This window comes from Phaseolus vulgaris, chromosome 2, assembly GCF_051622355.1.
Source record: "Phaseolus vulgaris cultivar YP4 chromosome 2, ASM5162235v1, whole genome shotgun sequence".
In the NCBI taxonomy this organism is placed as follows: domain Eukaryota; kingdom Viridiplantae; phylum Streptophyta; class Magnoliopsida; order Fabales; family Fabaceae; genus Phaseolus; species Phaseolus vulgaris.
The window spans coordinates 28,629,018-28,643,600 of NC_143499.1; the positions used below are offsets into that span (position 1 = coordinate 28,629,018).

The 14,583-nt window shown below is 30.0% G+C and overlaps 2 protein-coding genes across 2 annotated transcripts; one reads left to right on the forward strand and one right to left on the reverse strand.

The window, feature by feature from the left end:
* Positions 1 to 4,010: 4,010 nt before the first annotated feature.
* LOC137809317 (RING-H2 finger protein ATL29) lies at positions 4,011 to 5,125 on the forward strand. The gene has a single exon (XM_068610446.2). It carries the CDS (start codon positions 4,259 to 4,261, stop codon positions 5,123 to 5,125), a length of 867 nt encoding a protein of 288 aa, XP_068466547.1. The 5' UTR covers positions 4,011 to 4,258.
* Positions 5,126 to 10,100: 4,975 nt separating this feature from the next.
* On the reverse strand, positions 10,101 to 13,132 carry LOC137811256 (RING-H2 finger protein ATL52). The gene has a single exon (XM_068612926.2). It carries the CDS (start codon positions 11,497 to 11,499, stop codon positions 10,420 to 10,422), a length of 1,080 nt encoding a protein of 359 aa, XP_068469027.1. The 5' UTR covers positions 11,500 to 13,132; the 3' UTR covers positions 10,101 to 10,419.
* Positions 13,133 to 14,583: the final 1,451 nt, after the last annotated feature.

Genomic DNA, 14,583 nt, shown 5'->3' on the forward strand with positions numbered 1-14,583 from the left:
TCAGATAAGAAAATAGCAGTAAGGTTGACATCAAACCATGTTCTCCGTTTATCATTCAATTAATGTTGGCCTCAACCCTTCTTTCCCATTTCATACTAGTTTTATAAATCAATAATTTTATAAAATTAAATTATTCGATAATATGTTTTATTAAAAATTTCATTGAGAATATGATAGATTAGAATTTCTCAATATATATGCACTTCTGACTGTAGAATGATTATTATATGATTGGTGATGGAGAATTAACAGAAAACAAGCAAGATTGTGCTCTTGACGTTGTGACGGAACTTACTGATGAATGAGTAGTTCTTTTTCTCAATCATGCTTTAAAAGGAATTCAAACTACAACAACTTTACTTATCTTTAAAGAAAGACCACGTTTGGAATGATTCTCTAGCTTTTTTTTTCCCTCGGTTCTTCTCCCCCTAATCATAACCTGTCTGTATGGGTCGAGTGATTTGAACGATTGGTTCATTTCCAAATTGATTTCATGCAATTATACTAAGAATACATTCTACAAGAAAGTGACTAGAATAAGAATAAGAACTTGTAAAAACAATTTCAATGGCTACCAAGAGTTTCCATTTTTTTTCAGCAAAATTTTTAATAAATCAGAATTGGAGTATTTTTGTATTCTAACCCTTATATAGAATATAAACACCCAACAGAAAACAAAAAAAAGCATCCCCCATCCCCAAAAGCTTCACATCAAACAAGAAACTACCATGCTAAGATTCAGGTTAGTATTGATTGAGAATAACAATCTAAACCTCCCTAGTACCTCTATCCATTAAATTGTATTATCTTTTTTTATACATTTTGAACAATTTATAGGATCAATACACAGTTTGAAAAAGTAGCTATTTGTTCTTTCACTGTGATCCACTATCAAGATTTTATTTGAGCTAGAGAATTTTTTTTATTTGGATCAGATCTAGCATTCTTGAATTTTTTTTTTTTATTCTTCTTTCCTCCCTCCCTTAAATATAAAGAAAATATCTTTGAATTCTCTTAATTTTTTTTAACCATAAATACGTGTATTTTAAAAAATTACATATAGTAAAGAGGGTGAGAAGTAAACACAAGATTTCAAAAGACAAATTTTTCCTGAAAAGATGACTATTTTCTTAATATCCACTATCTCATCCCAAAACCTATTTTTCTTTTATGATTTTTCTTATGGTTTCGGAGTTAAGGATTTAAAGAATCTTTTAATAATATTTGCATCTATTCCTATTTCATCAATCATACTCCTAAGATAATTAATTTTAAGTCTTCAAACTAATTTAAAGTATCTCAAGACTAATTTTAGAACTAAGAAATTTTGGGTCAAGACTTTACAAAAGATATCGTGAGCATATTATAGCATATTCAAACAAAGTTGAAGACTCTAAATCATTTTTTTCCCAACTAATCCACTTTGCACAAAAACCTAACCTCCTTAATAATATAGTATATAAAGTTCTCACTAACTAAATCATATGATTTCTCACAAAATCATATGCTTTCTCACAATCTACCTTTAGTAATATATTACTTTTTTTTTATTTTGATAATTTTCTTTAAAGTTTAATTTACAACTAGTATATCATCCATCAATTCTCTCCCTTCTATAAATGCCAATTGTCTATGATCTATAATCTTATTTAACACATTTTTCAACCTTAATATTAGAATATTAGTTAGTATCTTATACATACAACATACCAACAAAATAGAACGATACTCATGTAGGTGTTGTGAATTTGTAGCTTTAGGTATACGAGTTTTAAATGAAATATTTAATCCAAAATTAATTTCTACAACATTCAGCACCTTTTCTTAGTTTCTTAAAAAAAAATTATAAAACCAAAGATGTACCCATTGAGGTCTGAACTTTTATTGCGTTGAGAATTCAAAACTTTTTTTTTAGCTTTAGGATAAAAATAAAGCAATATAATTCTATTCTAAAACACTGTTCATATATATATATATATATATATATAAATATTTCTTCAAATAAAGATATAAAGTCATGATAATGTAAGAAACTAACTCCTAGTATGTCCGATATGTTTTAGTTTTTTTTAGAGCATCTCTAGGATATATCCTTCCAAAAGTTATTGCAATCAACATTAACATTATCATTGGAGATGTGAACGTGATAGTGAAAATTGTTTTACAAGAACAAAGTTAGTGTAAACTACTTAATAATGATATAGCACATTGGTATCCATATTTTTCATCTTTAAATGTAGAAAACAAGTCATGTGAGTTGTTAATATTGATGATGACCCTATTTCTTGAAGCCAAGAAAGCATAAATTAGTGTGGGTTTGAATTTGAAAGGAAAAAGGCCATAAGGGTATGCTCATTTAGGTCCACTACTCATCCAAAGATTGAATTCTGAGCACAAATGTATAAACCACATCTCATCACCCACTCCAGTGTTGTCACTACAACTATGACAGCTGCAACTTCACACTAGATGTAGATCTCTCTTTAATTTAATTTTTTTAATATTTAAAAACTATAGTTTAAACAAAAAAAGTTGATGATCAACAGTAATAATTTTAATTAAAAAGCTTTCTCTGAATTTTTTTTATGAGTAAAGACTCCTTTTAACTTGAACACATAGGACAATTTAATCGCGGTTATTTTTATTAATAGATTCCTTAGTACATGTCTTTTAATTTTATTTCTTTATTTTTCACTCACTTTATAATCTTGTATTTTTTTTCTGGTTTTGGACAAAGAAATTAGTAAGACATATGAAATGATAACTATGATAAAAAATAATAATTATTAAATACAATAAATAAGCATATATTGTAGAATAACTATATTTTACATTAACATAAAATTATTAGAAGTAGAGAATATAAGTACAGATAAAAAATTGAAAAATACGGTACCTTTTATATGGTAATTCAAGCCTTTTGAAAACACCAAACAATAATGGGATTTCAATTGGTCCTAATCGGTTGATTCTTATTTTAAAATTCCAAATTAAATTAACTCAACTAAATAAATATGGAATTTATTAATTTATTGCTACCTGTGTGTTTTTAGTTAACGTACATTAATTAGTTATAATTATATATTATCTTAAAATATGTTGACATGTTAGTCTGTTAATGTAAATAAACTAAACTGTATACATGTGTGTGGTGGAAAAGGGAAGTGTGAGTAGGGAAGTGTTTACGAAGTGATGGAAAGTGAAAAGAAAGATAAGAAGGACACGAACAACATAAAACTTAGGACAGACATTTTGGTTAAATAAAATTGTAATAATTTGTATAATGTAGTGTAAGGGAGGAATTAATTCATGCTCCATATATATTTGATAAATCATTAGAAAAAGAAAGAATGTGTTATAAACAATCCCAGACATAACAGGTATATATAGGTAGGCATTTTTTTATATGAATGTTAGGTAACATATAATATAATAGATTGTAATATTACTTAAATACTTTTATTTATTAATTCTTTACTTGTTGATAAAAAATTTTACAATCCTATGAGTTAGTTCCATTTTTTTAATGTATATTATTATATTTTAAATTTAAGATAATTAGGACTTATGGATCATAGTTGATCTAGATATTTAAGTTATATATATATATATATATATATATATATATATAAGTACATTTTTAATGAATTGATGGTTGGAGGATTTCCAAATAAAAAGTATTGAACATGTGCATTACTCTTATTTAACTTAAGATAATTTAGAAGAAATTAAGGTTGACTTCTTACATTTTTTTAACAATAAGAACAGAAAAGTTCATATTGTTATCTTACCAACCCATATTTATAAATATAGTAAAAACATGTTAATAATAGTGCTTGATAATTTCTACTAACTTAGACAATTATAATTTACCTATATTTATCTCATGACTAACTAATTTATTTATTTTTATTTATGCATGGTTAGAACGAATCTTGAATTCACCCTATACTATTGAAGATATTTGTATACACAGAATGATACAGATTTATCGTAGAAAGTGTTCGGACATAAGCCTGGTCGTTGTGACAAGGACTCGTTCAATGCAAATGACATGAACAACATCACCAACTTCTACTCCTAAAAATACTTTAACTTTTAACTCCTCCATTCTCCACATTGCACGCGTAACACTAACAATGTCATCTTCAAAAAACACCCCAACAAAAACAACAAAACCCAGCAAACAACACAACAAAACACAAACAACACATCAAATAAATAAACCTTTACGTCCTTCAATCCACCTCTCTAATACATGCAAACAAACCACTATGTCTTCATCGAAATCAAAGCAGAGAACTCCTCCCAAGTGCTACCGCCGCCTCCACCGTCGGAAATCACCCCGTCGACTATAGTATTCTTCTCCATCGCAGTGGCCGTCTTCTGCTCCGTTGGTTTCACCGTCGTCTTCTTCTGCAGGTGCTGTTTCGGGAACCTCTCCCGCACTAGCACCCTCGTCCGTCTCTCTCCCCATGCTTCTCCCTACCGAGGCCTCGACCCTTCTCTGCTGAGCGCGTTCCCCACGTTCCTCTACGCCACCGTGAAGGATCTCCGGAAGAAGAAGAAGTACTCCCTCGAATGCGCCATTTGCTTGCTGGAGTTCGACGACGACAGCGTGCTGCGTGTCTTAACCGGGTGCTGCCACGTGTTCCACCGGGAGTGCATCGACCTGTGGCTCCGGTCGCACAAGACTTGCCCCGTTTGCCGCACGGATCTCGAGACACCGGCGAGTAACGTGCAGAAACCTCACGAGCAAAACGAGGAGAATATGGAACAAGAGAGGATCGATCACGTGAGCGTTGATGTGAAAGAAGAAGATGGAGATGAGAGAGATAATGATGGTGATGAGGTAGGTTTGATGAATGTGGGCATGCAGCGAAACATGTTTGCAAGTGCACGTTCTCACTCAACTGGTCATTCCATAGTTATGGTTAGAGAAGGAGATAAAGGAAGAGATGATGATGATAATAAATACACTCTGAGATTGCCCCAACATGTTAAAATTGTAAGAGGTCATCATTACTCTAACAGTTGTTCAACTTACAAAGACATGGCAAGGCGTTCTGCACCTTGTAGTAACTGTGGTTATGTTAAACTTGGTAGCCCCAGTAATATGGTCTAAAGAATATTTAACTTTGTTTTGTTTTCTTTATTCTAGTACTTCATTCCAAACTTCTTAGTACTTGGTTTTTGTTTTTCTTACTTCTTATGTTCAAAATCATATTTTTAAACCATTTTTTTTAGGATTTCTGAAAAACATATAAAAAAAATAAATTAGATCATCTCACAATTTTATTTTTAAGTTAGTAAGTTAATTCTAAATTTAAAAAATTAAGTAATAGCTCCCTTTTTTGTTGGTAAAGAGTGAAAAATTAATCTTGTGGACGCTCAGATATAGTGAGGTTCGAAGTCAATTTCAAAAGATTTTCTTAATCGATATTAAGATAGACATTAATATGAACTTGATGAACTTGTATAAACAAAAGGTTTATATATATATATATATATATTATAGCAATAATTTTATTTTAATATTTTGTATTATATCTTATAAGTTTATTATCGATAATTAAAATTAAATAAATAAGTTAAAAATATAAGATATTATTATTGTTATTATTCTATTTTAATAATATTAAAATATAATTATTTTGTTTTTGTACATCATCTATAATAACTGTTTCCTTATTAAACCTAGCTCCAAATACAAATTGAAATTATGCAATTATGCAGAACAAATCCAAACGTGTAAATGTGTAATATAAGTATTCCACTAAATTAACTAAAAAGTTACATATACAACACACTCATTCATCATTCATGAACCAGAACAAGCCAGAACAGACCCCAGTGAACCATCAATAAACACATGCCATGGTTGGTTAATAGATTGGCATGGCACATTCATGATGCACAACAAAACTTCTGCCTTCTCTGTTTCTTTATTGAGTGACTACTTAAGAGATATCAAATGCATTAAAATGATCCTAGAGGAACTATCAATAACGTGTTAATTAGTACAATAATATTGTTAATGAAAAACATTATTCGTATTTATTATAACTTAAATTAATGTATCAGCACATGTACCAAAATAAATAATTAATAATGTCAGTACAGTTTTGAAATAAAAAACAGTTACTTCTCTATCTATAGAATAGTTGACTTAGAACATAGTTTGAATATTCCAGTTGTTTATAACTTCACCGGGACTCTCAAGCTATCAGTCATGAGCAATGAATTGTTTGGGTTCAATTAAATGCAAAAAATTATGCTAGATATTTCAATATGGTATTCTTTCTTTTTCTAATATAGTTTTATCCAAACTGACTCTGAAGTTGTGCCTACAAACCTAACCCGTCTAACGAGGGGAAGAGCTTCCAAATTCAATCCATTTACAAGACAAGTTATTCATTGCAGTAATGTATTCACTCCACCCTCGACAATTCAAAGAAAAAAACATGGGACTGTGCCCTAATCGTGTAACAGCAGAATAGTTTCAAGATTAACTTCGAAAACAAAGAGGTTATTTAGTGCTATAAATTAGGTTAGATAATTTGAGATTTTAAAAATGTTGCAAGTAAGTACGTAATGATCAAGCTAAGTACTAAATGATTTAGAAAACAAATTTTTTTTAGCGATTGAAGCATAAAAGTCACTAATCAACTAGTTATATTGGTGGCTAATTGTGATTGAAATTCAAAATTCTCATTTTTAATCAAAAATTACTTGATTGCTAAAAATTAAACCCCTTATGTTGCTAATTTGATAATGAATGAAAAACACAATCACTGATTTAGTGATAAAACTTTTTGCCTCTTCTATTTAGATTGCTATCATATTCATATCACTAACATTTGATTTAACAATTAATTTAGTCATTAATTCGATCGTAGATTTGAGACTTACATGGTGACTACTTCCGTTACGATTTGCGACCACTATATTTTCGTCGTTAAAATTATTAACTAAATTACTATTTTCTTGTAGTAAATATAAATATATAAATTAATAAGAAATTTTTTATATTTTATATTGTCATATTAATATAATAATATTATTAAGTGTTTATATATAAAATAAAGATTATATGCTTCAATATAATTCGTCTCTTAATTATGATATTATTGGAAAGAGTATACACTTCATTTTTTGAGGAAGGAAGTAATAAATACAGCTAGTTATATGATAAAAATGCGAAAAATACAAGACAACTTTATGAAAGAAAAAATAATGTGCTATAAACAATTTCAATTTGAAAAACCTTTAATATCATACAGAGTTAACATTTTCCATAGGAAATCCTTTGATATTCATGAAGAGTTTTAAATGGTAATCAGCACTGAATTTATAATCACTTGAAAGGTGTCTGTTTTCGTTTGCCTTTAAACACATCCAGGCCATAAAAGCCCAAAGGAGAAAATGAAGTTAAAATTTCTAGTTGCACCCTATGAACCTCGTGGTCTCAAAATACCCTCAAAGCATATAGGGTCTTTCTTCCTACACCAAACAATTTTTGCCTGCACTCCATCAATTTTGGAAAAGATTTTTTTGTCTTTTTTAAAAATGACTTTCTTATTACTTTTTCCTGAATATTTCCAGAACATATTTTTCAAAATTCATGAAATATACTTTGGAAAACGTTTTCCAAAACAGAATATTTGAAATAAACTCTCTGAAAGGTATTATGTTATATACATTCTGGAATGTGTTTTCCAGAATGATTTTTCCAAAATATATTCTCAAAAAACTTTCTGAAATGATGATAAATTATATAAGATATGTTGATATTTGACCTGATTGATGGATGGAGAAATTTGATGGATTTCATGAACAAACACCAAGTATAAGTAAAACTGTTTATGGGCTCTGAAAATAGTTTCATCATATGTAAATAAATTTCTTCCAAAACACTTACAAGGAGAAGAGAAAAAATTGTATATAAATTAAAATTATGTTTTAACTTATATAAAATTTCTTAACTTAAGTTTCCTAAAAAATTATTTTAATTTATACATCTACTATTTTTAAATTTTAAGAAAACTTGTTTTTATATTTTTCTCCAACTTTTTTTTTAAAAAGAGTCATCCAAACACATGGTAAGGCTTCTCCTTTCTGCCTTTCTAAAGCCTGAATTAATTCTTCTGCCAAATTTATGGGATATACAGTTAATGTATTGTATGATTTTAATATTAAACATGAATTAAATCTCAATATTGGCTTTTCTTTGAATTTCATTAAAACTATTTTTTTTTAATTTAATTACTATTTTTTTATTTTATATAGAATAATAATATTTTATTGACAGCAGATAACTTTAATTAATAAAATGCCAAAAATATATCACCATAACAAACTCCCAAAAATTTATTTACTATAATCATGCTATTCTATTTTGAATTGAATAAAAATCTTGCAACTTTTTAATACAAATTTAACACCTATATATCTCTTCATAATTTTTTTTTAATTGTTCTTTTTCTACAACATCATTTTCAAATGATTTCTTGCATTATTTTTTTTTTTCCAAAATGATTATATATGTTTTCCTTGGGAAGTTGAATCTTTGCTTATGAATGGAACGCTGCTAATTTGTTTAAATGTATATTTCATGTTTTAAATATGTGGACAAGTCCATCATTAAAGATGTTGATAGGCTTGCAAACTAATTAGCATATTGAAAAAAATTCCAATACAAAAAAGAAAATATTATTTTGACTGAACATTGAAAATCATATATTTATAATTATGATCTAATTAATATAATTTTAAAATTCTTTAATTTTAATAAAAAATATTTTTTTCAGTTTAATTTGATATAGTTTTGTTAACACATGAACACTTTATCACGAAATAACAATATAGATTAATATGCCCACAAATACTGTGTAATATTTCAGTGTTGTATATCATTTCACTCTCTTAGAAATCTAATAAATAAACGATATACTACCAAATAGAAAACAGCATGGCATGAGTTTGGAATTAATTTATTATTTAATATATTGTTTATTACATTTAAATTTGTTTTCTTTCATTACTTTTTATGTGCTGAAAATGTCAATGTACAATGCTTGTGTCGGTTATGTTGTATGGTTCTAAAGCAGAGAGAACGAAGCAGCAATGCCATTTGAACGGAGACATATTGCATACAAATTTTCATATTTAAAACCATCAAATAAGAGCATTACGAAAAATTAATATATATTATGCGTGACTCTAATATCATCAATCAGACCCACTAATATACATAGATTAAATTAATCTTAAAATTTACATTTTAAAATAATATTAAAATTTGTACAAAAATTTATTATATTTGTTGTCATTCGAAACATCCATAAACATATCATCCTAAATATATATTTTAAAAAAAATTCAAAAATACATTACAAATTAAAAGAGTGATTTAGTAGGTGATGAGTGGATAATGTGTTTAATTTGATTTCATACCTTTGTTATGGGTTTGGTATGAATGTGGACACAATTATTTTTGAAGACGACTAATAATAGAGAGGGTTAAGGTCCTTGATAGCAATTCTGTCACTACTGATTTGACACCTTATCAGTGTACTTCTAAATTCAGTGTCACACGCAGTTATGGTCTAGTAATGGGGTAACAGAAGCTGATATGAAAGCGATAATATTGTGTGCACAATCATAAAGCACAAATCGTTTTTCACATTAATGTCATCATTTCCACATCACTTAATTCTATCCACAATCAAAATCTCTGTCCAAACCATTCATCTTTAAATTATGCATTTAGCCACTTAGATTCAACCCTTTGATTAAATTTAAAAGTTTACTGTGTAGTTTGTTCATTAACTATGCTTAGTTTAAGAATTAATTGTAGTTTTCTATATATAGATTCAATTTTTATAATTTTTAATTTTCAGAACCAGTGAACACCCTTGCAGATATTTAGAACACTAAAAAAAGTTAATATAAAAAGTTCAAACTATACACAGGCACTTTAGACAATTGGATGCACAGTTAGTATCATCATCTTTTATACATTGCACGTAGGAAGCATTGATTCTATTGATATAAAGAATTGATTGAAGATTCTTAAAATTTCATTTTAGTGGAATGAATAATTAAATGAAAGTATTATTAGATAGGAATTGTGCAGAATCCATGACAGATGATAATTTGTGCCTTCCAACTTCCGAAACTAAAAGAGTTTGAAATGCTAACTCACTGATTAAAACACAATCTCAAAAAGATATACATGAAAAGAAAAAGTTGTTGATTTCAGCTACTTCTAACATCACACTGATCAATACACCACATAAAGATTCAATTATATTTAACATTATAAGCTCTTCACTCAAAAATTTAGTTAACCTCTGGTTCTTCATCATCATAAGAGGATAAAAAAATAAGGCAAAGGAAAAGAGATTAAGGTATTGCTCAGACAGGAAGAACCCATTGCCTTCCTCTGCCATTTCTGCTAAGGGAGAATCTTCCACTAGAAAATGATCTCTTCATTGTAATTGGACTCAAAACACAATGCAAAACCCTTCTTTTATAGCTAGACTTGCTACTTTCACCTCTTGATCCCTTTGAAGGACCAGCCCCATTGGAACATCCTTCATGCTCTTGATTCAAAGCGAGAACATCAGCCACTGAAAGACCACCACCCCTTTGAAATGAATGATCCATAGAAACTGTCCTTCTAATGGAGTCATACTCTTCGTCTCTAATCTCGATTACACTATGGCTTCCCCTCAAATTTCCTAGATCACTTAAAGCACGCAATGCAGTCTTTGGAACTGCTCCACCGTGTGTGCCTTCTCCCTCCACAGCATCCAAATCACCGTCCCTTGTAGTAACAACAACATTTTCATCTGCATGTTGGTTTTCTGAAGTTTCACTGCCCAATTCTATGACTGGGGTAGCCACATGAAGTGCTGCAGCATTGAATGTGAATACGCTGGCACGACATAGAGGGCAACTGGAGTGAGATTTGAGCCAGGTGTCAATGCAAGGGAGGTGAAAAGCATGGTTGCATTTAGGCAAGAGTCTAACACTTTCATTATCTTCAAACTCGCTGAGACAAACAGGGCAATCTGTCACCTCAACCAAGCCATCGCCTTTCTTGTACTTGCAAACTGTTATGGACTTAATCAGAGCCTCATCTAACCCAATGGTTGGAGTATGCCAAGGCTCGTGGAGCGAAGGGTTGTGATCCTCTTCCAATTCAACGTTTTCTTCGTGGTCTTCGCTTTCTGAAGATTCTCTGCTGCCACAGTACTTGGATATTAAGGTATAGTAACTCACAAGAAGAAAAGCACTGGCCAAGACCCCAATCACTGCAATTACTAGAGGGGAGAAATTTGGACTTGAATCATCAGCGGGAAATTCAAAGGGAGGAGGAGGAGGGTAGATTACATAACACCACTGTGGACAATACAAGCTACAAAACCCTTGAGAACAGTCTTTGTTGTTCATGTATGGAACCCAACTTTTCGGGTTGCCAAGAGAAGCCATGGTTCATAGAAGAGAACCTTAGAAGTTGGGACTTAGGAGCAGTATATTATATGTACTAACACATAAGTAAATAATACAAAACATGGTTTCTATTTTCTCCTTCTATAGTAAGTGACTGTTATAGGATAAAAGTTGGCTATGAATAATAGAATATTACCACTGACAACAAAACAATTGAACCTTCGAACAAGCTTAGAAACAAGTAGAGAAGTTACAAAACCATAACTGGAGTATCTACAGCCAGCAAACTTATAGATGTGTGCATGAGATTGTCAGAATCTCTATCTTATAGACAATGATTAGTAGCATACAAGCAAGAAAGGGTAATGGCCTCATAGATTTATCCGGGCAAGAAGAAAAAGATGGTTGCTAGAATTCATCAAAGGGGAAAGATAACGTGGAAAAGGGGCCAAAGGGCTTAGATGGAAAGAAGGGCAAAGACAAGGAAAATGGGGTGCTGACACTTTAACTTTTTTCCTTCACCTTCTTTTTCTTTTTTGTCCATTCTCCGTAGCTTTCTCTGCCTTCTAGTTTCTTTTTCTTGGTTACAATGATTTCTAGACTAAGATGTGTGTGACTGGTGATGTTGGTTGAGAATGTATAAAAATTGAATGCTTTTCTCTTTTTAATTATTTTAACCTGTTCACTATTCTAGTAGCAGGACGATGCAGTCCTTGTAAGTTGACATCCAATCCAAATTAGCTCAAGAACTTCATTAATGTGCCAACCTATGTGGGAGCCAATGTAGCCGTGAATTAGCTGTATCTAATACAAAGAAGTGGATAATTTTGAAAAATCCATGTTTTCGCTTTCAATGGATCAACTAAACCAGGCTAGTGTAAAAGTTATTTATTACCTATTGACGATAAAAATTCAGAAAACAACTATCCCAATAACTTGTGTGAGCCATTTAGAATGCTCGAGTGCTAACAGTGAATTATGTGTTGGGAACACTTAAAGACTTCAGTTGAATATTGTGCTTAATTGTCTCTCTCGTGAATCATATCTCCTTTCTGAGACTTCAACAATTTTATACTTTGCATATATTCCTTCCATGATCCAACAGTAAATATCTCTGTTCCACAACTCATGGCCAACTGTGTTACTAACTTTGCAAGTATAGCAGTGTATACATGTGACACAAGGAGATTTATTTTTTTTACAACAAAACTATGATATTCATACGAATCAAAAACAGATAACAGTTCAAATATAAAGGGTCTAACATTATAGTAGATTAAAAAAACATTACAAAACCAAAGGAATGCCTAAACTTAACTCCATAATGCTAACTATAATATTCTCGAAACTATAGGTAATAAAAAACGAAATCCCAAGTTTTGCGACAACCATAACCTTTATTCACATGATAACCTAAATAAATTGTTAGTCAACTTGATTAGGAGAATATATTCTTGAGGGAATAAAGGTGCAGAAGAAAGATAGAGTATGCATTTAAAAGCAGGTTACAGTCAAGTATATAGTTGTCACTTTTCACCCAACACCCAACCAACCATTTGCTCAAACCTTGGGCCCTTATCTTCTCTTCTCTTCTCAACTTCACTTGCTCAACGTACGGGTTTTCTTCTTTATGAAGCCACGCAATTTTGCTAGATCTGTGCCTATCTACAAAGTTCTGAGTTTGCACATTACAGAAGTAGAATTATTGAATTTGTGGGTCTAGAAAATAAAATCTTAGCTTATTTTATTTCTCTTTCCTTTTCAACGAGTCATTCACGAATATTATACTTCAAGTGGTTTAAGATCACATTCGACTTCCCCAAACACACAGAAGAAAGATGTTACTTTTTTCTGATAAATGAGTATATATTCTGATATAAGTGGGAGAATATTTATTAAGATAACAAAAATTAATGTAATCATACTTTGTTTGACATGCTTTAATACGCTTGCCTTAGTTAAGAGAATTAATTGAAGGAATATCAATAATTAACAATGTTTGTTCTCTAAGTAAATGCATGGTCTGCTAAATTATCAGCCACTTTTGTGTCTTTGTGATGTCTGCATTAGAGGAATTGTTTATGATAGCATCAAAAAATTTACTACCAATTTCTTCTTCTTTTTTCTAACCTGACAGAAACTAGTGAGATTATTTACTCGAATGATATGCAATCAATTTTACAAGAGTCCATACAACCCAAAAATAAATATAAAAAAAATAGAAAAAAAATAATCTTTCATGAAATCCTGAATAAACTTTACTATAAAATGGTAAATTTTAAAAAAATTATAAACTTTGATAACTTTAATTATATTATTGTTAAAGTAATATAATGTCCTAAACTCAGGTCATTTTTCAATGTGGAAACATAATGATATGCCCAAAAACCGAGACACCCCTCATCCAATCCCTTTTGAGTCTTTTGACCAAATAACTAAAGAGGATCATCATTTTTAAATCTTCAAGTTGCTTTTTTTTTTCTTTCATCTTTTCCCTTTTCATTTCATTGCACCATTTTGATTTTTGGTACTGAAAAGAAAACTACGCCTGTTAAGCTAATAGGTGCAAGATTGTTAAATTACATATGAATTTGCTTATAGAAGTTTTAGTCTATTTGTATGTCGTTCTTTTAAAGAAAACTTATTTCTTTATTGCCATTTTTTAAATTTTAAAATAATTTTTTTCAATTTATATTTTCATTTCATTTTTATTACGTATTGACAATTATTTAGAAAGAAAAATTAAAAAATATAAAAAAAAATCACTTATTTAAAATTTTATTAAAAATAAAAAAGTAAATACTTTCTTTCATTTGAGCGAAAAAAACTTTAATCAACTACTATGTAAGAATAAACAGAGTATGATTTTTGCAAAGGGATGGGGAAATCAAATAATACAAAGAAGTGTAGGATCTTTTAATTTGGCTAAAAAGCAGATTGCGCAATAATTACTTAAACATGCGAAACACTGAATAGAACATAATAATAGTCAAATTATATGCACTTTGTTACTGTTGGCGTCCACAAAGAATCAACTTTCTTCCTACAGTTTCACTTTCCAGGGAATAGCATATCATAACATTTTTGTAAGGAATCTTATGCACCCTTTCAAGTGTGAAATTT